General features: G+C 37.2%; 2 protein-coding genes and 1 long non-coding RNA gene across 5 annotated transcripts; 1 reads left to right on the top strand and 2 right to left on the bottom strand.

Annotated features, from left to right (window-relative positions):
* Positions 1 to 2,676: 2,676 nt before the first annotated feature.
* LOC132310429 (uncharacterized) lies at positions 2,677 to 4,063 on the bottom strand. Its single transcript, XR_009482605.1, has 2 exons — positions 3,835 to 4,063; positions 2,677 to 2,913 (listed from the first exon to the last, which is right to left on the bottom strand). It is a non-coding gene; the product is annotated as an uncharacterized LOC132310429 (long non-coding RNA).
* Positions 4,064 to 4,876: 813 nt separating this feature from the next.
* Positions 4,877 to 9,404, top strand: LOC132308073 ((S)-coclaurine N-methyltransferase-like). The gene is made up of 8 exons (XM_059806043.1): positions 4,877 to 5,106; positions 6,140 to 6,248; positions 6,778 to 7,002; positions 7,664 to 7,763; positions 7,848 to 7,958; positions 8,089 to 8,172; positions 8,751 to 8,809; positions 9,026 to 9,404. Exons 1-8 carry the CDS (start codon positions 4,920 to 4,922, stop codon positions 9,216 to 9,218), a joined length of 1,068 nt encoding a protein of 355 aa, XP_059662026.1. The 5' UTR covers positions 4,877 to 4,919; the 3' UTR covers positions 9,219 to 9,404.
* Positions 9,405 to 10,026: 622 nt separating this feature from the next.
* Positions 10,027 to 22,862, bottom strand: LOC132308074 (uncharacterized protein At4g33100). 3 transcript variants are annotated; one of them, XR_009482375.1, is made up of 5 exons: positions 22,567 to 22,862; positions 22,321 to 22,405; positions 22,082 to 22,200; positions 19,643 to 19,745; positions 10,027 to 10,426 (listed from the first exon to the last, which is right to left on the bottom strand). XR_009482375.1 is itself a non-coding variant. In XM_059806044.1 (4 exons), the coding sequence occupies exons 1-3, from the start codon at positions 22,662 to 22,664 to the stop codon at positions 22,096 to 22,098; spliced, it is 288 nt and encodes a 95-aa protein (XP_059662027.1). In that variant the 5' UTR covers positions 22,665 to 22,859; the 3' UTR covers positions 10,027 to 10,426; positions 22,082 to 22,095. The 3 variants fall into 3 exon arrangements, 2 of the variants coding, with proteins under 2 accessions (XP_059662027.1, XP_059662028.1); XM_059806044.1 differs by lacking the exon at positions 19,643 to 19,745 and having other exon boundaries at positions 22,567 to 22,859; XM_059806045.1 differs by lacking the exons at positions 22,082 to 22,200; positions 22,321 to 22,405; positions 22,567 to 22,862 and adding an exon at positions 21,830 to 22,048.
* Between the last annotated feature and the right edge of the window lie 3,579 nt (positions 22,863 to 26,441).

Genomic DNA, 26,441 nt, shown 5'->3' with positions numbered 1-26,441 from the left:
TCTGTTAAACCAGAATTTATTTGACCATTACAGAAATCAATAACATGTGGCAACAATTTTTGGCGACAGGATTAATACAGCAGCACTCAACAAATACCACGTGAAAATATTTGCTTCCGTTAAAAGAAACGAGCACATTATGGATGTGTGACCATTTATGTCAAATGCAATGACTCCAGCTATGGACTAGAGCCTGATTAAATCCTTTTTACAATCCTGAGGAGCATGGTTACATGATGGCATTCAAAAGCAAAGGGAAAATAGAAGTAGAACACATTAGCTACTAGGTTGAATTCGATTCATATAACTAATTGACAGCATCTTAGCAGAATAATTTCTCAACAGACAGACCTCATCACTATCATCGAATCCCAAGACCTACTTGATTACATCCATCAAGAAACCCGGTCACTGCACAATGTTCCCGTGTTTAGCCACTCTGTATATCTTGTTTATCAGAATGAAATGTATATCTAGTAAAAGCAAAACTCCAACTTGTTCGGCTGAAAATTCCTTGGTACAGTTATCATAACCTCAAAATTCCATTCAGAAATGTAAGATCAGAGTTCCATCAGGATCCTTGTATATCTGCTATGAACCATTGTCTGATGACAAGGATCAGAATATATTAATAACACGAGTTCCATGCTCATGTATGACACGGAACATGCCTCTATTAATGAGTTATGACAATCAGATTGAATAGAGTTTTGCACAGTTTCTATGTTCGGTCTGTTTCCTGCAATTTTATCACCTATTAAGCAGTGTGTGGCACCTGCATTCTACAAATTTATAACTAAAAATGAGCAACGACACTTTCAGAAGGGCTCACCTACAAATTGACATCTGTTAGCACTGAGCTTGACTAGACCTCTATCTGTTGGCAGTCATTGTTCCAAAAGCGAGTAGCCACCTGAATCAATGATTTCATGCCAAAAAAAAAAAAAACATATTGTAAGATGCCATCTCCTTGTAGTTGTAGAGCACATACCACCACCTCCAGTTTACAGGTTTTGTAGTTCGTGATCATGGCAGGGCTGTCCCCATTATTTCATTAAAAAGATGGTACCTAGTTGTTCTTCTTCTTTTCTTTCTTTTTTTCTGTGATGTGAAGGACATATGTATCCCTATGCATGGTTGCGCATCTGAACCAAACAAATCCGCAATATTAGATTATAAAGAATACTCAAACGACATTGAATCAAGTATCAGGAGTGAGTGGCAGTGCGCTCTCTTTTTTTTCGTTTTTTTTTTTTTTTGCCAAGTATGTTAGGTGGCCCTTTTGCAACTGCCAAGAATCATGAACAAAGAGAACTTGAATCAAGTCTGAAACTTAAGATTCAAAAATATAAGCATCACCATACAGCATGAGTAAAGCTCACAAGCTGAATTAGGCAAAACCTTATTTTTCGAAGTAAAATAGATTTCACCTTGTGATTTTCGTCACGTCAATCATTTCAGCTGCAGAACTGTTAAAAGTTTGAGGAATGTTTTCTTGTTTTAAACTGTTCTATTCCCTTGCTCAATAATGGTAAACTCAATATTATCACACCCATGTTCAATATCATCACGAGGGGACTGGGGAAAGTGACCAACCTTGGTTTGATGGGTTCTACATGTTGATACAAGATATCAAACTCTCCTGAACTACCCAACTTGCCTTGTCGAGCTTCTGATATAGAAAAGTTAATTTACCGAGCTAGCTCCAACCTTGATTTGGAAAAACTCCAATGAGAATTTTTAAAACAAAGTTTGGGTTAGGAATTAGGACCCATGATTCTAATTACTTGGAACACTTGCAAGTTGCAACCCTCCTCCTGAGCATGCCATTACCAATATTCAAAAGTAAAATCTACAAAATGATAAGCCAAAAATAACATTAAGCTTAGCAAGTGCAGCCTTGCATGACAACTTAAATCTTGTCAACCACCTCTCTAATTCTTCTAAAGAATGTGTAAGCAACCTTTGTAAGATCCATTCAGTGCTTCTCAATATGAAGTTCGCCATTAAAATTTGTATACATTTTTTTTAAGCAATTCACTCACGCAATCAGTCTCCATTCAGGCTCCAACCCCTGACCTTCCTTTGAAAAAAGTAGGAATCAATCATGTATACATTGAGGAAAGAACAACTGAAGTTACTGAACTGATGATTCCTAATGTGGGTCAGAACCTTTAAGGGCTCCAGTTCATTTCTTAATTTTTACTTTGTCCACCTATATATGGATATCAAATATATGTAACTACATGTACGTAACAGGTGCTCAATACAAATGTGTATACCTATTCAAGTAAACGTTAATCAACCAACTATGTGATAGCGCTTACCAGGATTGAGACTTGAAAGTTTAGAGCCGATGTCCGCAATTGATCTGATTAGAGAATACTTTCTCTCCTGTTGGTCTTGAATTTATCCCTCTCAAGAAATAGCTGTAAAGTAGTACTCTCTCTCTCTCTCTGTCTCTCTCTCTCTCTCTCTCGCTACTTTTTTACCTCCGCCGCTTTCGGAATGTTTTTGTAACAATCCGAAAAGATACCAAAATAACAATAAAAATCTATAAAAATTTTGGCATAACCTCCGCAGAAAATGTTCCTCAACAACCTGTTGAAATACAAAAAAATAAATGCAGTGGCCTCCCTGAGTCTTAAAGCTAATTTATCCTGTCCCAACACACAATTCAGATATTATACTACATTCCCAAAATGGTTACATCAAATTACAGTCCATAAAATGTAGCTAGAATTAAAGTCCATAGCTTACAACATTATACTAATTAAACTAAAGTATCACAAGGTAGTTAATATTACATTTACAAAATATTAGAGTCTAATACAAAAGATAACAAAATAGAATGGGTCTTCAAGCTCATCTAAACCTATGGTGGACCGTCGTCCGCCACCTCTTTTCCATATCCTGAAAAAATGTTAAAAATAAGGGGGTGAGTATAAGCTCAATAGGAAGTGTTTAAGACACACTTCTTATGTCCCCGTGAATCCATACAATGAATAGATAAAAAGTGAACGGGATCATGCCATCGGAAAACACTCATTCTCAACCACAATAACAAGTATATAACAAATATCAACCAATCACAAATTTACCACGATGTCATGAAGTGCAATGTTATGCAAATGTCACTCCCCATTTCCGAAACAATTCCGTTTCAACAACCAAACCGTTAGTGTAGTCCGACCCAAGGCACCTCCATGGCGTCACGAAATGAAGGTTGGTTAATTATCCACGACCACAAGGCACCCCCACGGCGTCGCATCCGGCCTAGTTAACTCAACTACATTCCCTTCTAGACTATACCAACATCACGGACCACTAGGCGCCTCCTAGGCGTCCGGTTTTCGCAACACTTTTAGAAAATATTTTCCCCAAAACAATTTTATTTGTTTTAACAATTATTTTTCCCTCTTTCTCTTTCCCAATGGATACATGAATACTTCATACTTCAAATCATTAATTTAAGTATATGTTTTCACACATTTCCATTTACATTATCATCATAATTTAATGAAAATTTCTAAACATTTCTTTCCTTTATTTATTTATTTATTTATAACCATAACATCCATTTTTTCTTCAAGACAATAAATAAATAAATAATCATGGAAACATATAACACATCAAACACTAAGCATGCTCATTTACCGTAATGAAAATAGACATGTATATGAACTCAAATAACACAAGGAGCACAATTATCACTGTAATTACAAAGAACTACAACAACAAGAAGCTAAGTAATTAAAATTTAGCATGCTTAGAATCAAATTTAAGGGGAAAAATTCACCAAAGGCCAAGAAATTGTAGATTAGAACACCCTACCTCAAATTAATGAAAACCCCCAATTTGAGCCCAAGAACCCTAGAATTTCGAACTCCCTAGAGTGCACCAAAACTGAAAGTGTTGGTACTCACACGTAGAGCTCGCCGTGCTCTTCGATTTGCTACAAATAGCACCCAAAAATTCCAACTATGGGAGAAGGAATCAAAGCTTGAAATTGGAAAAGAAAAAGAAAAGAAAGGGAAGCTTCTGGACAGAGACGCAGAGAGAGAGAAATTGGTATGTGAAATGGCCTTATACCCTTTGTGGTGTTTTTAATACATTAGTGGGGCCCACTTGCTTTTTAAAAAAAAACACTTTATAACATTAATATATATATATTCATACCCATTACAGTTTTCTTTTTCAAATTGGGCCACACCAAAACTCTTCTTAAACAGTCTCCGTGGTTTTTTTTTTTTTTTCAACTCAAAGTAGTTTCGATCTCATGTAGAGTGCATTCGGGGTTGCTTTTCAATTGAAAAAATAATGGTTATTTTTTAAGAAATTACATTTTTTTAATGAAATTAAAATTTATAATATTATAAATTAAAGATGGAACATTTTAAGTAACTATTTTGTCTTAGACAACTAACTTCTTTCTTTCTAAAGTCAATATTATCAAATATGATATAGTATAAAATATTGTGCAATAAAAGTGTTTTAAAAAGTATTGTTACCAAATAAATAGAGAAATATTTTAATTGTGAAATGTACATAATACACCCTAACAAAGCTTAACAACACTTGAAGCCCACAAAAAAGCTCATGTTGATAGTTTACATAAATAAAAAGCCCAATCCCAAAAAAGCCAAGCCCACTATAATTGCCAATTGATACCAGAAGATTGTTTTCTTTTTTACCAGAAGATATGAGTGGGAAGAAGAACAGAGAGCCCCATGAGAATAACTGAGCAGATAAAGGAAGGAATGATTATTTTCAGGCCAAGTATTCATGGGCCGAATCACATTGTGGATGCATGTGATTCGGCCCAAGTTTTCAATTATAATATAACAATTCTAAAAGATAATGAACAATCATTCATTTGAGAGAGAGAGAGAGCGAGCGAGCTAGAAAGAGAGAGGGAAATGGATACATTAGTGCAGGTACCTTACGATGCTACAGTGCGCTTGATGCTAGCTTCACTGGAGCGTAACCTACTACCGGACGCGGTGATAAGGAGGCTTACTCGGCTGCTGTTAGCGAGTCGTCTCCGTTCTACTTACAGGCCATCCTCCCACCTTCAGCTCTTTGACCTCCTCCAATTCGCGCATTGTACCTCCCTCTATCTCTCTCTCCCTATATATATATATATATATATATGTGATATTTGTTCTTTATCTAAACCCATCATCAATAGTTAGTTATATTAGCTGTTGAAATGTAGTCTGGTTATGAACATTTATTGTCCTTTGCATAATTGTACATGTCTCTGTGTGTGTATACATAAATGTTATTATTTGATGTAGAGAGAGAATTGAACTAGTTAGTAAACAATTTAGACTCCGGTTAGTTAATTATTCATTAAACAACTATGGTGATGGTTTTAGAATTTTCAATTGAATCAGTTGGATCGAATTCGGGCTCAAATTAATGCATTACCCAGTGTTTATCTTGCAGTGCAAGGAGGAGGGGAAGATTAGAGATTTCCATATAGTCCAATGGTATCTCCTCTACCTCCTAAAGTGGAAGATTGAGAGTTCAAATTCCCATGGGACAAAGTGGTTACATGTGTGTTTGTCAGGATTAAAAAAATATATATATATATATGAACTGAGTATATGAACATTTTATTTGGGTTTTCTAGTGCTTCATTCTACAGGGAAACAAAATAGAATCATTTGGGGAAGAATCAATAGAATCATTTGGGGAAGAATCATATTGATTTGAGGTCCTAAATATAGCTTTCTATTTAGATTTTTTCCCCTAAATGTTTGGATCACAATGTGTATCTATGAAAAATGATATTAGTAGTGCCAATCTCGTTATCTCCTATAACGACAACATAGTTGAGGTCCATCTATTGCATTTCTTGTTCCCATTGAACTGATGAATGAACATCTAATAATCAGTACTTTGTGCTATCCTATACCAATGCCTGGTTGATCAACCCCTTGATTGGACTGTAATGCTCCCGGTCGAGTAGTGTTGACTCTGTTGTTATGAATTCCATTGTAAAATGTATAGTGTTGTTGATGCAACATCATCTTTAACTTCATTTGTTTCCCTTCTAATTGGTGTTTATATCAGATCTTTTACCAATTTTGAGTGTCTTAATGTGCATTCATCCATTGTTTCTCTGTTGCAGCTTTAAGAGAAATGCCTATAGCCATCAAGACTGACGAGCCAAAATCCCAACATTATGAACTCCCCACCTCTTTTTTCAAGCTCGTTCTTGGAAAGAATCTCAAATACAGGCAAATGATTTCTATACTCGGTATATTATCTTTTGTTATAACGTGTATGCCTTATATCTGCTATTTAGAAAAGTATCTTTTAGGTATGGTTGAGGTTGAATTTATCTTTGAATATGAGTTTGTTATTGAACCGAGACAAACATGATCGTTGAATTACTCTGGGATTTTTGGAAGTGTTCAAGTGCTAAAAATGGTCCTGTTTTCCTTCCCATAAAATATAGCATTAGGGTCTTATCAGCATATAAAGAGGATGCATGCATGCTACTTTGCATTCCACTTCAGGGAAGTAGATCTGTAATTATTTTGTCCTTTGGGGCTAAAAGAACAACATTATAGGATTTAGTGGACAAGTTTAGTTAAATTATTATTATTTGGGCACTTTTAAGCAATTAATATTCAAATGGAACTTGATAGAAAAGGCAAATAATCTATACTGGTGTAATTTTCTTGTGGGATGTGATGGAACTGGAAGCTGTTAAGCTCTACTATATCTATGATCTGATCCGGTTTATATGTTTAACTGGTGCAGTTGCTGCTACTTCCTTGATAAGTCGAACACTTTAGAGGATGCTGAGAAAGCAATGTTGGAGTTGTACTGTGAGAGGTCTCAGTTAAAAGATGGTCACACTGTTCTTGATGTTGGATGTGGGTGGGGATCGCTCGCTTTATACATTGCACAAAAGTACAGTAATTGCAAGGTTACAGGGATATGCAATTCAACAACACAAAAAGCATACATTGAGGAGCAGGCTCGGTAAGTTCCTTGGTAATTTAACACGTGTTGGATTTCACATTCAAATTATAAGTTCTTCCATTTTGACTCATAAATGATGTTCTTGATGGTTCCAAACTGTACATGCTGCAGTGAGAAACCCCTTTGTTTTTCCAAAGAGGCACCTTTTTCCATTGGAAATATCTCCTCCTAAAAGCTCAAACTTCAGTTGGTTCCCTGGTTAAACTTGTCCACATTGGGTTTACCTGATGGCAGCTTGAACTTGTTTAGTAGCAAATGCTTTCCTAAATTCTGTCTTATTCTGAATTGTGTACCACTACTGAGTCCATCACTGTATTATATCTTCGATGACTGACAAATTGTTAATTCAAGTTAGACCAATATTTATGGTGCATATGGTACAGAATCGAGTAGGATTAGAGGCTGACCAAGAGTTTGTTATGCATCCAGGAGCGGAATGTCAGAGAACCATACTTTTGTTGCTCCTGTATAAGTTTGAAGTATACAATTTTTGTGTAACTGACATGGTTTTCATTTGAAATTTTGACCATTTGCCAAGAGAATCATACGTTGAATCTTGTGTGTACTCCTTCTGCATATCTATAACTATTTCTAGTTGTCAACCTTCTCAAATTTGATGGGTTTTTGGATGACCTAAATTGTTCACTCTTCTATTCCATAGGGAACTTCAGCTGCAGAATGTGGAGATCATTGTCGCCGATATCAGCACATTTGAAATGGAAGCTTCATATGACCGTATATATTCCATTGAAATGTTTGAGGTATGCTTTCCTTTCAAGTCCTACTATAGGGCATGAATTGTGTTCTTGACATGGTTCAATAATTTATTTATTTCATTGAAACAGCATATGAAGAACTACAGGGATCTTCTTGAGAAGATATCCAAATGGATGAAGCCCGATGGATTTCTTTTTGTTCATCATTTCTGTCATAAAGCATTTGCTTACCACTTTGAGGTCTACCTTCTTTTAATAAGTTAAATGGCACACGTGTCACATTGCTCGTTCCTGTTTTTCCACAATTCTTTTGTTGTCGAGCTTCTAGATAAGGTGATTGTAAAACTTCCCAGCTTCTTTTCATATGCAGGATGTCAATGAAGATGACTGGATCACTAGGTACTTCTTTACTGGAGGCACAATGCCTTCAGCAAATCTACTTCTTTATTTCCAGGTGAGCTCCGTGCATGCCCGTTTACAAGCATCCAACTTTTTCTTCTTAATTTGAACTTGCTCGGTGATTTTGTTTTTCAAATGTCTTCCACTTTTCATAATGTTGGAAGAAATTATTGATCATTGATATCATTCCATGTGCATACAACCCCGGGATATTGTTAAAGTCTCTCTCTCTCTCACTGTCACACACACACACACACTGGCGCTTGTGTGCACATGGCCCCCGGTGCAAACACAACACTGTACTGACTACCTCAGCTCGTAACTTTGAAGAAAGCCATACTTTCAAGTTCAAGTATCGCCCTTGCATTTCTAGTGATGGTCGTTCACTGAGAGGTTTTGGTTGTTATAATGCAACTAATGAACAATGTTATGCAATCCTTGGGGAATAAACCCCATTGCCGGTTCTCCAAGCAAGCTCTGAAACTTAACAGCGTAGTTACCGATTCAATTTATGTGTAATATCAAACAAGCATTAAGCAATGAACTAATGATGAAATATCATTCAAAATTGAGGCACACTAAAGCTTAGCATAAATCAAACTTATTGGCTTCCTGTTGATGATTAATGTGCAGGATGATGTTTCTGTCGCCAACCATTGGCTTGTGGATGGGAAGCATTATGCACAGACAAGGTAAGGGTGGCTTATACCATGAAATTTGTAGTTATAAAGTTATTATAGCTTTTAGAAGTTTCAATTGTTGCCTGTAAGTTCATTGAATGGCTATGAACTTTTCTGACCATTTCATTTTGATTTTTAAGTCATTCATGGTAAACCATTTTTGTTTTTCCCTTAGTATAGTCTGAGACTTTCATCTGAAACAAACAAACATACATTATCGTCTTGCAGTGAAGAGTGGCTTAAGAGAATGGACAAGAACATGGATTCCATAAAGCCAATAATGGAGTCAACTTACGGCAAAGATTTGGCTGTTAAGTGGACTGTCTATTGGAGGACATTCTTCATAGCAGTTGCAGAACTGTTCGGGTACAATAATGGAGAAGAATGGATGGTTGCACTTTACCTATTCAAGAAAAAATGAAGTCTTCTAAGCTCAACTTGTTGGATGGTGAGAAATAAGGGAAGAAAAAGTGTCCATGTGATTGGATGAATAATCATTGTTTGAATGTGATTGTACTTTTCAGAAGCTGGTGGAAAACCTGTATTGTTGTGCTACTGGTGAATGTCTTATGGAATGACATTATTGTCCTTTTTCTTGTCTTGGAAATTACTTGTCCTTCAGAGCAGGAAAACCTACCCTTGGAGTTTTTCTGAGAAGTTTTGAAGGAAAATGATGTTATGTTTACCTTCTAAAAAAAAAAAAAAAAAATTTGATATTTTGTTTGACTTCAGAGAGTTTGTAGAGAGAAACAGTGGGTGAAGATTTTATATATACGTTCAAAAACTGTATGTATATCTATTTATAACAGTATATGCATCTAGATCAATATATAGAGGTGAATGTTTGAGTCCAATGAAGAACGGACGATGAATTTATGGAATGCTCCATTACGTTATTTGCAGAATCACTGACTCACAGCGTTTTGTTTCATTCGTTTGGACTAAAGCGGAATTTAAGATGCTAGAATATGAGTCAAATTGAAGAAATTACAAATAGTAAATTCCAAATCTCATGAAATTTAACTACTTTTCATGGCATTTTAAAGCACTACAATTTGGAATTATTTGAAATATTGCGGACAACAAAAATTCCATTTTAAAATCTAATTTCGTCGATGCAAGTCTAACCTGTCATCATTTAAAGGAGACTGTATCTGCACAAAAAAATCTACAATTTGAACTTTCTCGTCATCAATTTTGCCAGAAGATGGCCCCTCGGAACCCAAAAATAAAAACTGGACATGGGCATATACCCTCTCCATAATAAATTTATATTCAAGTACAATGCAAAGGAGCAATTGAAGAAAAACCCTATTTTAGAGTAATTGAAACCATCATACATAATCTAATCCCATTCTTATGGGCTTTCGGTTTTTCTCTCCTGCCTCCATATCCACAATAGAAGTTGTTAGCTGTTCGTCCCCAACAACACTGGTTTTAAGATTAGACTCTAGTATCACTCGTCCAAAAAAAAAGATTGGACTCTAGTATCACAACTTAAGCAAACAGAGATTCTTTGCTACCTAATAACTGTCAAGTAGAGTGGATTGAAGTGAGTAAGCACACAATAGCAGCAAAAGGTAGCCAGCCCACAAACACGCGCCATTGCCAAAATAGCTTGTAATATGCCTGAAAAAGAAACAGAAGGCGGTCAGTCAGTAATTGCAAAAATCCTACTTATTGTTTCAAGTAATAGCAAATTTCCTACTTTTTTTTTTTTCTTAACCTTGGCAAGAAACACATTCACTCACTTTAAGGACTTGAACCCTCAAACTTCTACTTAGAAAGGTGATGAAGTATGGCTACAGCCTTTGGTTCCTACTTATTGTTTCAATGTCGGAATCATCTTGCAGTTATTAAAAGTTCGAAGTTGAATCCTTTTGGCTTGTCTCACACTAAAATCCACTCATAAGGTGCTGCACAGGAATCCCATTCTAGGTAAAAATTCTAGTGGTTCCAGAGATTCTAGGCCCAACAGAACCAGGATCAGAAAGTTTTCCCTCTTCCACCTTAGAGGCAACTTCGTATTTATTATAAGTAAAAAGTTGCACCAAAAATCAGGAGGACGTACTATGCATGCACGAGGTATACAAAAACTACACACACGGATCATGGAAAAAAAAAACTATTTATGAATACGAATCTCCAACCTTCAAAAGTACACGTATTCCTCTTTCACCAAATACATCACATAAGACAAAAGAGGAACCAGATCTCACATCTTCCCAACTCTAGACAGCTCTCTGTCACGCCTTGCCTATGGAGGTTGTGCCACGCAGGCGACACGCAAACGCTGAGGAAGACGCTGCATGGCAACTAGATGACGAGTGGAGTTTCTAGAGTCTTCCGGAGTTGTCTAGAATTGTGTGGAAGATTCTAGATATGTGTAGTATATTCTAGAATTCTTCAGAATTGTGTGGAGTAGTATGGAGAGTTCTAGAATGTTATGGATACTAGTAGATAAGTATGGAAGTGTGCAGAAGGTGGGAGAAGATTCTAGAGAATCGATCTCCACCGTTGGTTAGAATGCATCCTAGCCATCCATTAGGGATGGGGATACCTATAAATAGAAGTAGGACTTCATTTTGTAGCCAACAAGTCCTAGAGTGAGTCTTGAGAGCCTTGTAGAGAGCTTGAGTGTTAGCCTTGTACAAAGCATTCTTTGAAGTAATAGAAGTGTTCTTTCCTTGCCAACTTAAGTACCTTAGTGTGTGTGAGTGTGCAAGCCAAGTGAGGAGAAAGCGAGGGCCACTACAACACTAGTAAGCGCATGAGGGGAGTGTGTTAGCTAAGGTGTGCACGGGAGTTAGGCTGACCAAGCATTTGCGGGAGTAGAAGCAACGTCTTCGTGCCGCACGGGATTAGCTAGAGTGGTGCTGAAACTCTAAACCCGTGACAGTTGGTATCAGAGCCAGGTTCGTCAAGGGAGCTTTGTTAGAGTAGACATGGCTAGCGGAGGAAACCACCAAGTCCACGTCTTGGAGCAGAGCTTGGAGGAGAAGTTTGCCACACACTTAGTCTACACGGAGACCAAGAATAACAAGCTCGAGAGAAGGATGGCAGAGCTCTACAAACTGATTGATGGCATCGCCAACAAGGCACAAGAGAAGGAAAGGGACTTGCATGATCGGGTAGATGACTTGCGCATGGAGATTGCCGAGTGCAAGAAGGAGTTCTCCCAGGCGCGCGAGGTCGTGGTGAAGCCAAGGAAGAAGAAGGCGCCGGAACCCAAGGAGTATGATGGGGGCAAGGAATGCGCTCCAGATTGACAACTTCTTCTGGCACATGGAGCGGTACTTCGAGTGCATGGAGATCAAAGATGATGAGGAGAAGGTGCAGACAGGCACCATGTACCTCACAGACACTGCCGCTCTATGGTGGAGGCAGCGCTTCACCGGTAGAGGTGCAAGAGCGGTTGATACATGGGAGGAGTTCAAGAGGCAGCTCAAGAAGCAGTTCTACCCATAGTTGTTAAAGGCTCAAGGCGCACAAAAGCGCAAATGCCTCCTGAAGCCTGAGGCGCAAGGCGAAGCGCGCGCCCGACTGAAGCAAGGCGCACTTTGAAAAAAAAAACAAAACAAAACCCACCCAAGGATGTGATATATTTTCAAATCAAATCAATCTCATTTTTTTTGGTTAATCTTCAATTCAAAAGATTATTGGTGGCTGATTTCTGAATCAAAGGATCAATTATGGGTCTAAATTAAACATACAAAACTCTCAAAAACAAAAAATTCAATGATAATTTACAGTAGGGTTCGTGAGATAGGTGTCTTATAATCGGGAGCCCAGGATCAGCCAATTTATTTTTGTTCGAAGTTTGTTAAGAATTCTCCATGTTTCATCAGCTTAATTCTCACCAAAATCCATTAACATTGATTGAAACAAAATGGAAAGAAAGAACCATCCAAGTATGACCCATTTAGTATGTTTCAAAACCAAAAGAATATCATCAGTACTTAGAAAATTATGGATGGCAAATAATAAAGAAAAGAAAACTACAAAATTGGATTTCTTTTTATTATTTTTTATTTTTTATACACGTAATAACAACACTTGTGTTGTAAGACAAGTAATTACTTGGTGAAAACTTGATCATAGACAATATGATGGTGGTCCATCCGACAAATATACAATATGAAATGAACAACATATAAACATGTTAGACAAATAGAAACTTAGAATGGAAAATTAGTGATCATCAGTCGTCACAGTGAGTCCAGAGTCTAGAGTCCAGAGAAGAAAAGAAAAAAAATAAAATAAAAAAAGAAGAAAAATAAAAATAAATCTGCCAAAGACTCGGCCGAGAGAGCCGAGAGAAGAAAAGAAGAAGAAAAGAAGAGAAGAAAAGAAGAAGAAGAAGAAAAGAAAAAAAAATCTGAGACCGGTCACCGATCCGGCAGATCCGAGAAGAGGAGTCTAAGAGGAGAGAAGAAGAAGAAGAGAAGAAGAAGAAGAAGAAGAAGAAGAAGAAGAACTAACCTTAGATCCGGCAGATGATGCAGATCCGAGACCGAGAGTCGGAGTCCAAGTCGTCAGTCGTCTCGCTGCCTCTGTCAGTCTGTCTTCTTTCCTTTCCTTTTTGCTTCTCTTTTTTATTTTATTTTTTATGTTGCAACTTGTAGCTTTTCTTTTAACTAGTAACTAATAAAATAATATGATAATACTATAAACAATACATAAACAATAAACAAACAAAACCATGGAAACAAAACCATTTAAAAAACATTTGCAAGCAGGCGCCCCTGTAGCCTCGCGCTTGTGTACAAAAGGCGTACGCCTTCTCTCAACCATGCGCCTTAAGTCAATACAGGCGATGAGATGGCGCCTGGAGGCGCCTTGCGCCTCAAGCGCGCGCCTTCGGCGCCTTTGACAACTATGGTTCTACCCTGAGTATGTCGAGGACCTCGCCATGATCAACCTAAGACGTCTGAAGCAGAAGGGCAGCATAAGAGAGTATGTGAAGGAGTACTCCAACTTGATGCTGGAGATCCCAGAGATGCCAGAGCGGCAACACGTGTGCTTGTTCATTGATGGGTTGCAGTCTTGGGTAGCCACAGAGCTGAGAAGGAGGGAGCCTAGGGACTTGGCATCCGCAATGGCTATAGCGGAGCGCCTTGAAAACTTTAAGCGCGATGACAAGAGGGTCACGTCTCCCAGGTGGGACCACGACAAAGGTGGGGGAGACCGGCGCTTCAAGAAAGGGGGCTCGCCCAAGTCCAGTGATGATGAGCACAGCGATGAGGAGAGACGTCCACGCCATGATAAGGGCAAGGACCATGGAGAGAGGTCCAAGGCTAGTGGCAAAGGGGAGCGCCGCGATAAGGGCAAGTGGGAGCCGAAGTGCTACTTATGCGAAGGGCCGCATATATTGCGACACTGCCCCAACAAGAAGACCATGAGCGCCCTTGTGAAGGATATGGGTAAGGGCAAGGTGGATGATGCGGCCAGCGACAAAGACAGGTGAATGGGGGCTATGCAGATGCTGAGTAGCATGGCGCATGACACCAAGAAGAAGGGCAAGGCGAAGAAGGTAGCCGGGGTGTGCTATGTGGATGCGCAGGTTGGGCAAAGCCGTGCAAGCGTTAGTGGACACGGGTGCCACACATAACTTCAATACCCCGAAGGAGGAGCAGCGACTTGGCTTGGAGATGCGCAAGACGGAGGGCTGGATTAAAGCCGTCAACTTCGAGGAGGCACGCGTGAGCAGAGTGTGCAAGGAGGTGGAGCTATGTATGCAAGGGTGGAATGGCAAGGCCGACTTCCAGGTTGCAGAGATGGACGACCACGACATGGTGCTGGGGCTAGAATTCATGGACAGGAACAACGCCGCGCCACTACCATGCCTTGGTGCGTTGATGATACTTGGAGGTGAAGAAGGCAAGGCTGCATACATGGTGCCGCTCGTAGCCAGGAAGGAGAGTCCAGAGGTGGCAGTCAACACGATGGAGCTCGTGAGGACCTCACATCTCCCGAAGGGTGCTCATACATTTGGGCCAAGGACATATGCGCAATTGCTGATGACCTGCGAGAGGCTGGGTCAGCTGAAGAAACCGTGACGAGGGCGTCACGGAAATGGGTGGGGGACAATGTCACGCCCCGCCTATAGAGGTTGTGCCACGCAGGCGACACGCAAACGCTGAGGAGGACACTGCATGGCAACTGGATGACGAGTGGAGTTTCTAGAGTCTTCCGGAGTTGTCTAGAATTGTGTGGAAGATTCTAGATATGTGTAGTATATTCTAGAGTTCTTCAGAATTGTGTGGAGTAGTATGGAGAGTTCTAAAATGTTGTAAATACTAGTAGATAAGTATGAAAGTGTGAAGAAGGTGGGAGAAGATTCTAGAGAATCGATCTCCACCGTTGGTTAGAATGCATCCTAGCCATCCATTAGGGATGGGGATGCCTATAAATAAGAGTAGGACTTCATTTTGTAGCCAACAAGTCCTAGAGTGAGTCTTGAGGGCCTTGTAGAGAGCTTGAGTGCTAGCCTTGTACAAAGCATTCTTTAAAGTAATAGAAGTGTTCTTTCCTTGCCAACTTAGGTGCCTTAGTGTGTGTGAGTGTGCAAGCCAAGTGAGGAAAGGGCGAGGGCCACTACAACACTAGTAAGCGCACGAGGGGAGTGTGTTGGCTAAGGTGTGCACGGGAGTTAGGCTGACCAAGCACTTGCGAGAGTAGAAGCAACGTCTTGGTGCCGCACGGGAGTAGCTAGCGTGGTGCTGAAACTCTAAGCCCGTGACATCTCGCTCCAAGTCCACATCACCATAGTTAATGCCCAAATTCCCACGTCATCAAAATTAAAAACTGATCTAGCTGAGAAACAGAAGGCGCCTTCTTCTTAATTGACCATGTAAAGCTACCCTCTTCAAATGGTTGATCAACAAAATTAGATATATCCTCATGGCCATGACAGATCACGAACAACCCAGCCTTCCGCACAAATGGATAAATAAGTCAGTCCAAATTCACCAAAATAAATCTCTCCCCAACCACCAAATCCACCCTCAACTCCACCTTAGAATCCACAACCCTATCACCCACCACTTTCCTAGGATGCTGTCTTTCATAGTTTAAATTGCAGTGTATCTCTTCATTCATATAACCCAGACTAAATCCATCAGAAGACAAGGAAAAAAGAAAGACTCTGATTCCCTTTGCAGGGGAGGGTGGGGAAGAAGTAAAAGAAGAAGAAAATTTGAAAGAGGAAAGAAAAGAGAAGAGAGAGAGAAAAAAAATGTGTAATCCTCTTCATGAAATTATTTGGTCATTAATTCGAGAGTTGTACTGTATAACAACTTGTGAACAAAATTTGTGTCAAAATAAGCTCTGCAAAAATCCACATTTAAGCAACATAATGTTTCCAAAACAAATCATATTCCCTTTGGACAAAACTGTTATAGAGAACTACGAAAATTCAAGCACACTTTAAATTCATTTTAATTTCTGCCAAAGAATCGTATATGCATTAGCTAAGAAGGGATGGGAATGTAACCAACTGTGTCATTCGAAGAATACATACTTTAGGTAGACATCATTATGTAATTCTCTGCAACTAGTGGTACCATACTAGGGTTAAAATATAACTCATGCCCAACAAAATTACGGAGTAAAAAACCATTGCAATAAAAGAATATATGTGTTAACTTTCCAAAAGATGTTGAAAATGTACATTAAAATAATATCTTGTACTCGTATATAAAGGAAATAGGGAAAGCTATAAAAGGAAAAGAATAAAAAATCTTCCTACAAATATGTTCCTATTTTTTTTTTTTGATAAGTAAATATGTTCCTAATTTAAAGCGATCATATTTTACTGCAATCAATCTGTCCTACAATCTTGTTCTAATTTACAATAGTCAGAAATCAATCAAATCCCTAATATAAAGGGAAAAATATATGTCTTCCAACACTCCCCCTCATGCTGGAGCATAGATGTCTCGAATGCCCAGCTTGTCAAGTGCCAAATTGAAATTCGTACTTGACATTCCCTTTGTCAAAAAATCTGCAAGCTGATGTTCTGTCTTCACAAACGGAGTGCAAATTAATCCACCTATCAACTTATCCTTCACAAAGTGTCTATCCACTTCAACATGTTTAGTACGATCATGCTGAACTGGATTGTGAGCAATGCTAATGGCAACTTTGATAACACAGAAAAGCTTCATTGGATCCCTAGAACTAAAGCCCAACTCCTTTAACAAAGCCTTTGGCCACAACATCTCACATATACCATGAGCCATCGCTCTAAATTCTACTTCAGCACTGGATCTGGCCACAACAAATTGTTTCTTACTACGCCACATGACTAGATTCCCTCCCACAAAGGTGCAGTATCCTAAAGTTGATCTTCTATCTATTACACATCCTGCCCAATCAGCATCTGTATATCCTTCCACTTCGAGATGACCATGGTTGGAAAATAGAAGACCTTTCCCAGGAGCTGATTTTAAATACCTAAGAATCTTGTGTACAGCCAACATGTGTGTTTCACAAGGAGCATGCATGTACTGACTTACTACACTCACCGCATAGGCTATGTCAGGGCGAGTATGTGCCAAATATATTAGCTCTCTAACCAACCTTTGGTATGTTTCTCTTATATAGGTATATCTTTTGTGCATTCACCCTGTAATTTTGTTCAATTAGAGTATCAACAGGTTTGCAAACCAACATTCCAGTCTCAGCCAATAAGTCTAAGACATATTTTCGTTTGGAAACAAAGATCCCTGCTTTGACCTAGCAACTTCAATACCCAAAAAATATCTTTTGTGCATTCACCCTGTGATTTTGTTCAATTAAGTATCAGATATGCTTTTAGCTTACCCGTCTTTTCACCATCGCTACCAGCCCCCACAATATCATCCACGTACACGATCAAGGCAGTAATCTTACCTCCAAGTGAATGTATGAGAAAAAGAGTGTGATCCGACTGGCTTTGGTGGTATCCATATTTCTTTATGGCCTAAGTAAATTTTGCCAAACCAAGCTATAGGTGACTGCTTAAGTCCACACAAGGATTTCCACAATCTCCATACCTTAACTCTTTTAGAGGGATTAACAAAGCCAGGAGGAAAGTCCATGTATACTTCTTCCTCTAGATCTCTGTGAAGAAATGCATTCTTCACATCAAACTGTTGAAGAGGCCACTCTAAATTTGCAGCCAAGGATAAGAGGACCCTTATTGGATTTATCTTCGCCACTGGTGCAAATGTTTCATGATAATCTATCCCATAGGTTTGGTTATAACCTTAGCTACCAATCTTGCTTTGAACCTCTCCATTGAACCATCTATCTTATGCTTCACTGTGAAAACCCATTTGCAACCATCATCTTTCCCTCTGGTAGCTCAACAAGTTCCCATGTATAATTTTTTTTGTAAAGCTTCCATTTTTTCAATCATGGCAGCTTTCCACTTGGGGTTGTCAAGAGCTTCCTGTAACTTATTAGGGACAAACACGAGTGATAACTGGTTTGCAAATATTTTATAAAATGAAGATAAACGATGTGAAGACACAATGAGATATGGGATAGTTTACAACTGAAAAACCAAAAATGAGAGGGAGGTTTTCTTTCTCGAGTAGGATAACGTTCCTGATTCTTAGTAACTAATTCAGTAGCATCATGTGGTTGATCAAGTTGATCAATAGGTAAATGAGCCCGACTCATTAATAGAAGTATCAATAAAGAGTTTAGATGAAGGAACTACCTCAGGATTACCAGTCACAGGAGTGTTTAATTGGTCATTGGGTCGATCAAGAGGTGGCTGAGTTGTCTGCGTCTTCTCCCTGCTTGAGTATACAAATCTGTGTAGCTCAAGGAATTTCTTCGAAGTTGGTGCAGAATTTTCAACAGATTCCTTTGAAGTCGATGCAGAAGTTTTAATAAACGATGATACGCTGGTTAATGGTAGTGGCAACACCTCCCAAGACTTCTCTTCATTTCCCAAATTCTTCCCCTTAATGGTAAGCCTAATTTATAACAAAAGTAACATCCATGGAAACAATCATCTTTGTTGAAAGAGGGTGATAGCATCTGTATCCCTTTTGTGTGGCAAAATACCCCAAGAAAATGCACTTGAGTGCTCTCGGATCCAGCTTACTCCGGTGTTATTTGTGGATATGAGTATAACAAACACAGCCAAACACTTTGGGTGGAATGTGAAGTAAGAGTTGGAATAATGTGTGTTTTGGATAATGTCTAAAGAGGAGTTTGAAACTGAAGGACTTTTGAAGGCATTCTATTAATGAGATATGCTGCAATAAGGACAGCATCTCCCCAAAAAGTTTTAGGAACGCTCATAGCAAAGTGTAATGACCTAGCAACCTCGATGGTGAATCTTACGCTCTGTTACTTCATCTTGCTAGGGATCAACACACGAAGTTTAATGAATGATGACATGAGCTTGAAAATATATATTAAGCCCTCTCTTAAAATACTCCCCTCCAATATCTAATCATATAACCTGTGCTCTCGTGTTAAACTGGGTCAAAACCATTTGGTGAAAGGATTGGAAAAAACATCATTTTTTTCTTTCAACAAATAGATTCATGAAACACGAGTGCAGTCATCAATAAAGGAAACAAACTATTTAGAACCTAAATGATTAGGAACATGGGATAGCCCCCACATATTACTGTGAACAATTGAGAAAGGCACGGAATTTTATTAAAACTTGAAGGAAAAGAAGTGCAATGGTGTTAGGCTAACACACAACTATCACAATGAAAATTAGAAACATCAATTATGGAGAATAAAGATGGAAACAACTTATGCAAATAGCTAAATGAGGGTGTTCTAATCTTTTGTGCCATAGACAAATGTGATCTTCTGATGTTGACCTACCAACTATTTGATTTGCTTTTCCATTTGAAGCCCAGTTCATATCCAAGTAGTACAGACCACCTCTTACTCCACCAAGACCAATCTTCGCTCCCGTAAGAAGATCCTGAAAGAGTCAATGAGTATCAAAGAATGTTACGGAACATTTAGGAGCCTTAGTAATCTGACTAATGGACAATGGGTTATCAGATAAACATGGAACATGTAAGACACTAGAAAGAGACATAGAAGGAATCATTGGAATGGAACCTTCCCCAAACACAATAGAAGTAGATCCATTTGTTGTTTTAACGCTCTTTGTACTAGGATGAGTGCAATAAGAAGAAAAAAATCTAGATTCATGTCTCATATGATCAATAGCACCCGAATCAATAATCAAAGACAAAATTCTCCTCCAACTGAGTAAAGAAGGAAGGTTCAGTATCCGCCGGCTGTTTCTTCACTCCTGTCAAGCACTCCAACTTTCCCTTTCCTGTGATGTACAACTTCACAAATTGGGACCCGACAGAATAATTAATACCATCAAGTTCGTAAAAAGTCATTTACACACTCATAATATCAAGTTGATTTGTCATGTCGCAATGAAGGACTGGGCGGTATTGTACTAGAATCAGAAGATTTAGAGGTAGCGACAGACATGTTTCGATGTCTATGGTGTTTAGAATCAAGGCTTTAGGGTGTTGTCCAAAAGACAATTGCACACAAAGAGAACAAGAACAGGAGGACAAGAAGAATAGATCAGCGGTAATCGCTCAGGCCCGTGAAACTTTTCCCTCTTTCTCACACTATTGCTCTGATACCATGTAGAAATTTTCTCTCTGTAAAATATTCTACACTTCATTATATAAAGATCAATATATATATATATATATATATATATATATATATATATTCTACATTTTATATTAACATCTTGTACGAGTATATATAGGAAATAAGGAAAGCTATAAAAGGAAATGAATCATAAATCTTCCTACAAAAATGTTCCTAATTTAAAGCAATCATCAGTCTAGCCTATTTTATTGCAATCAATCTATCCTACAGTCTTGTTCTAATTTACAATAGTCAAAAATCAATTAAATCCCTAAAATCAAGGGAAAAAAATATATCTTCCAACAATAGTAGCATGGTAAGGCATGAACAAATTTAACATTCAAGCATGCAAATCATTTGCCTTATCTGCCATTTTATTTGAATCCGACCCTGATGAAATCGGATGTACTAATACTACTTCATCTAGAGTCGTAAGATATCTTCCATTAGGACTCTGTTTATGAGGCTTCAAATTTTCCCTCACTATTTTCAACCATATGAGTTTGGTTGCTTCAGTGTCTTCCAAGAACCTTCAGCAAGTGTTAAACTGAATCTTAGCATTTTTGCATTAAGTTTTTGTATGAACTCTTTTTATATCATCAACATGGATGAGCACTCAACTTGCAGATCTTGCCTTTAGAATGGATCCACAATCAATCCTCCAATTTTGAAAGTAAGTCAGAGACAAATTCACCCATGTATGAGTATATTATTGTGAACTGCAAGGGTTCAAAACTAACCACTTCTGACATTTTTACACGCTAGCTAACATAAACAGAAAACACAGCACTGGCTAGCTGCCAACCTGTCTAACTTCAAATGTCAAAATAAAATATGATATGCACAAGGAACATAACCAGAGACCTAAATAAAAGATCATAGGACTGAACCACCATCCTATAACAATTCCTAATACTTTCTTTCTTTCATTTACTTTGTCTAGATGCATATAATGTGTTCCTCAATATGATAATATATATGATATGGTACAAATGTCTATAGGTATATCCATAAGCTCTATGGAAAAGCTCTGACTCTCATAGCATTTCAACGCAACACTGTTCTCTCTCCCACTCCCTCTCACCACACTCTAATCACTAGGTTCCTAAGTCCTATTTTATACCTTTGTTTCTAAAATTACGTTCTCTTTGTCTTCAAGATCCTCATTCCACTCAAATACACTTACAAACCCCTCTAAAGAAAAAACAATTCCACCATACTGTTCCTAGGTAAACAAATAACTTAATTTTATGACTACAACATATATTTCAAAAAAGAGCTATGGGGACCTATACAAATCAAATGTTATATAATGCTAAAAACCAAAAATGCAATGCAATCCACAATTTAATCAAAATTTTCATAATTGTATCTTACAGATGGAACAGATATTATTCTCTTTGTCTTCAAGATCCTCATTCCACTCAAATACACTTACAAACCCCTCTAAAGAAAAAACAATTCCACCATACTGTTCCTAGGTAAACAAATAACTTAATTTTATGACTACAACATATATTTCAAAAAAGAGCTATGGGGACCTATACAAATCAAATGTTATATAATGCTAAAAACCAAAAATGCAATGCAATCCACAATTTAATCAAAATTTTCATAATTGTTTCTTACAGATGGAACAGATATTATTTAGAGACCCCAATGGGACTTCTAAAATCAGCTTGATTGGTCTGGTCAATTATGCCTTCGGCTTCTAAGAAGCGACTCAGATGCTTATCGTCCAAATGTTGCTGCAAATAAATAAAATATGAATTAATAAATAGATGGATTTTTTGTAGTTGTTATAAACTTTTTACTGAACATATAATTATTACAGGAAATCAAAGCAAGTGAGAGTGAAGACAACTTACTGAGAGACAATCTCTGTATTTCTGCCACTCAGAGATGCACTCCTCTTTGTCCCAATGACCCTTCAAGAACTTCTCTGAATACCACCTGTTCGTGGTACAATTAGAGTGAGAAATTAGCTTTAGAAAAGCACGTATCTTTACAAACATGAAACCCTATTCCTGTGAATAGTTAGGTATATACACACACATGTACGTATGTATATATGAATGCATCCAAAATCCTCGAAAGAGAGTGAAGGCGGTCACCTGTTGAAACAATTGTGATAAGCGTCTCTGAGCTGGGCGCAAGGAGATGTTGATGAAGAAGAAGAATGAGGGTTTCTCTTCTCAATCTCAATCCCCATACCAGATTTTTCAACTCTCCAACAATTGCACCAAAAATAAAAATAAGTATTTAGGAAACAACCACGTTGACTTTGTAACAATCAATTTTCTCCTCTTTCAAAAAAAAAAATAAAAATAAAAAAAATCAATTTTTTCCTCTCCCCCGTTTCTTTCTCTGCAATTCTACTTTTGGGTGCAAGTTGTACGACAAAGACTTTAGGTTTGGCAAAAGGATCCGGTTTTGATTCAATCCGACCCAACAGGATATGAATAGAATATTTAATTAAATAATTTCAATATAAACTATGATGATCCATTCGCATCCGACCAATAATAATTGAATCTGATATAATATATTACTGTATAATATTAACCTTATGTTTAGTACAATGAAAAAATAAAATAAAAATAACATTAGTTTTAGATATGTGTGAAAATTTTTGTTCACAGTCTTGTTGACTTACGTGTATTATATTAAACAGGTTAATATTAATTCGACCTGTTTAATAATCGTGTCACGGACATTCAACACTAACCTGATTGATTTATTAAACAGGTTACGCATGTTAATGCTCAGCTATCTGTCAAATTTAAAAATTATATTATTTAAATTATTTATAATCCTCAATTAAAAAAAGAAAATTAAGCCAGTTTGAAGAATTTATAAATATAAATGGGTTTGGATAGAGAGAGAGCTAATGAGTGTTGTGGGAAGAAGGGACCGTGTATATATAATGTAGTGTGAGAGGCTGAGAATAAAGGGGTTGTGATGTTCTTAGTTCGCAAAAGAATAGAATCAGGTTCTGGCAAGGATGGATCCAGAAACTCAACTACGAAAGGGGGCGCAATACTGAATTTTTAAAATAATTTCAAAGGGGGCAAAATGTAATATTTCGTAAGTATATATATATCATAATGACAAAATAGTATGGTAAAATAGTGGGGGAAAAAAAATTAGAGGGGCCAATTGCCCTCACTAAAGTGTACATGGCTCCATCTTGGGTTCTAGTGTTCTTAGCCCGAAAAATAATAGAAAAGTGAAAGAAGAATTGAATGAAAGAGTGTGTAGAGTTTTGACATGTGTAATTGTATATACTCTTTCTTAATTATAATAGTCGAATCTATCTCTCTATAAAAATAGTTTTAGTGTTGTGTGAACTATGTAAAATATTGCGTTGTGTGTAGATGTGTATGATTGTTGTATTTATATATATGTGTTAATTGATGTGATGATGATGTTTCCGCTATATGTTATGAATGGGGACTTTAACTCTTAAGAACGATCGACAGTTCAAATGTGTTGATAGGAGTTACTATCCCGAACAATATATACACACACACACACATATTACTTCAATTTTTTTAGTGATAATCTGATAACATTTATTTGACTATCTATTGTCCAAATGCAAGCCGAAACATTCACAAAGTTAACTAATGCTTGTTCCAGATTCATTCATTGCTTCTGCTGGAGAAAAGAAGTTTACAATCTAGGGTCCTTCCACCTCCACGCGGTATTGCTCCGTCTGACTTTTGTCCATTATGGAAAGAGTAATGATGTTCTCTCCAATCATCTTGGCTGAATAATAGTCAACTCCTATGTGGCAAAACCACGTCATCCGCACGTTTTTCAATACTACTCTTTTCGATTTCCTTCTCTCCCTCTACATTTCTGCCTCTCTTATTTCTCATCTATATCTGCTCTGGTTCATCAATTATTTCCTCTTCTTTGGCTTACATTCGGGCTCCCTATCTTCCATTCGCAAAATTAAAGGAAAAACAATAAAATTCCTTCTCTGGAGGGTTCGTTTATATTCTCCTCGTTTAATCGATTTCTTCATCTCTTTCTCTCAATTCGATTTTGGCTCGATCTCTCTTGCAAAACAGCAACCCTCTATAAAAAGGATTGTGTTGCATAATTGGCCATAGATTCTTGTTGAACAGCAAATAGAAAAGTATATATAGAACATGGAGGAAAATCATCAAACTCCGAAATCCCCTATGCTGATGATCTTTACTTTTCTGTTATGTGTGACCAATAAGAGATCTTTCCAATTTTAGATGAAAAATATGAAGATTTGTTGTTGTTATAATAAGCTCTATTGTCCTTAGCAATCTCTTAAAGAATTAAAATCAATATACTATAATCGGACAGCAACATTAACCAAAAAGAAAAGTTAACTGATAGAAGAGAAAGTGTTTAATTTTTTCAAAGCTTTTGTTTCATTTGTATGGATACAAAACCAGCAAAAAAGGTGTTCAAAAACTTTTACTTCCCTCAAAGATGGAGAAAATTATTAGAAGTGTACGATAAACAGTGGTAATATATTATTATTTGTTATAAAACAGATGTTCCTTGATAGAATTTTCGTCTGTATGATAGACATGTCATTACTTAATCCTTGGTTTGGTTGAAACTAAAGCTTCTTATATATAATCATTGTGATACATATTTTTAATCTGTTTTGGGCCAAATGATTTAGTGTATCATCCGTTGATTAATCTCTGATTCCCTGTCAAAATGCTTCTCATGGCCATCCCTATGATTGGTTTTTATTACAATATTGCATATAAATAAGCATAAAAAATAAAAAATTAAAAAATTAAAAAAAAAGGAAGAAGAAGAAGAAGAAGAAGAAGAAGAAGAAGTATAAACTTCTATGTTTTTCATGTTTTGATAAAAGAAAAAAAAAGAAAAAAAAGAAAGGAAATTATAGTAATTTTACGCTTCAGTGAAACAGAGGAGATAATGTTGAGAAAGCGAGAGAAACGAAGGGGAACAAAGAGGAAATCAAAAAATAACTAAATAAAATGCAACAAAAGCCGAAATCCAAGGCAACGGAATGTTACCATCTGCAGAGGCTTTTCGCTGTCAATGCCACAATGAAAGATCAATCAATGGTAGCGACAAACATTAGAATCGATCGGACGAGGTTTAATTTTTTAGTTTCATTATTTGGAGTAGATCAAATTTGAGAGTTGAGATCTTTAGTCTTCCGTGTGTTTTGATTGTCTTGTATTGATCCGAACAAAAACCCTAATTTTTAAAGAGCTATTTTTTATATGAGAGGAATACAATCTTATAAAGATAAGAGAATGAAGGTCTCTGACATGGTAAATAAAATTTATGGGATGTGGGTATGCCATATAAGAATTGGATTATTATTCAGACAAAATGGTCTAATAGAATGAAAGAGTGTGTGGAGTTTTAACTTGTGTGATTTTATATTTTCTTTATTTATTTATAATAGTCGAATCTATCTCCCTATAGAAATAGCCTTAGAGTTTGGTGAACCATGTAAAATATTTGCATTGTGTGTGAATGTGTATGATTGTTATATTCATATATATTTGTGATGAATGAGGACTTTAACTCTCAACAACGATCGACCATTCAAATGTGTTGATAGGAGTTACTATACCGAACAACACACACACACACACACAACACACACATACACATTACTTCAAATTTTTTTTTTTTTATTTTATAATATGATAACTTTTATTTAACTACCTATCGTCCGAATGCAAGCTGAAGCATTCACAAAGTTAGCTAATGTTAGTTCATGACATATTCATTGCTTCTGCTTGAGAAAAGAAGTTTAAAATCTAGGATCCTTCCACCTCTACGCGGTATTGCTCCATCCGACTTTTGTCCATTGTAGAAATTATTCCATGAATAGTTAATAAACAAACACGGATTACAAAAGATTGATGAATAAATAATAAATAATAAAGCTGAAATGAAACTAATAATAAATTCTCTAAAATAATATCCCAATAAAATAATCCAC

Source organism: Cornus florida, unplaced genomic scaffold (genome assembly GCF_030987335.1).
Source record: "Cornus florida cultivar Cherokee Brave unplaced genomic scaffold, ASM3098733v1 CherokeeBrave_3.0.0_Hap2_Chr05, whole genome shotgun sequence".
Lineage (NCBI taxonomy): Eukaryota > Viridiplantae > Streptophyta > Magnoliopsida > Cornales > Cornaceae > Cornus > Cornus florida.
The sequence above is the reverse complement of the archived record's forward strand: the minus strand, read 5'-3'. Positions and strand labels throughout refer to the sequence as shown.

What these genes read in the sequence shown, in the direction of transcription:
- LOC132308074 (XM_059806044.1), bottom strand. Translation starts at nt 22,664, where the DNA reads ATGGGGATTGAGATTGAGAAGAGAAACCCTCATTCTTCTTCTTCATCA. An exon ending in TATCACAATTGTTTCAACAG is followed by an intron (nt 22,406 to 22,566) that starts GTGACCGCCTTC and finishes TACCACGAACAG; the next exon opens with GTGGTATTCAGAGAAGTTCT. An exon ending in AATACAGAGATTGTCTCTCA is followed by an intron (nt 22,201 to 22,320) that starts GTAAGTTGTCTT and finishes ATTTATTTGCAG; the next exon opens with CAACATTTGGACGATAAGCA.
- LOC132308073 (XM_059806043.1), top strand. Translation starts at nt 4,920, where the DNA reads ATGGATACATTAGTGCAGGTACCTTACGATGCTACAGTGCGCTTGATG. An exon ending in ATTCCATTGAAATGTTTGAG is followed by an intron (nt 7,764 to 7,847) that starts GTATGCTTTCCT and finishes TCATTGAAACAG; the next exon opens with CATATGAAGAACTACAGGGA. An exon ending in ATCTACTTCTTTATTTCCAG is followed by an intron (nt 8,173 to 8,750) that starts GTGAGCTCCGTG and finishes ATTAATGTGCAG; the next exon opens with GATGATGTTTCTGTCGCCAA.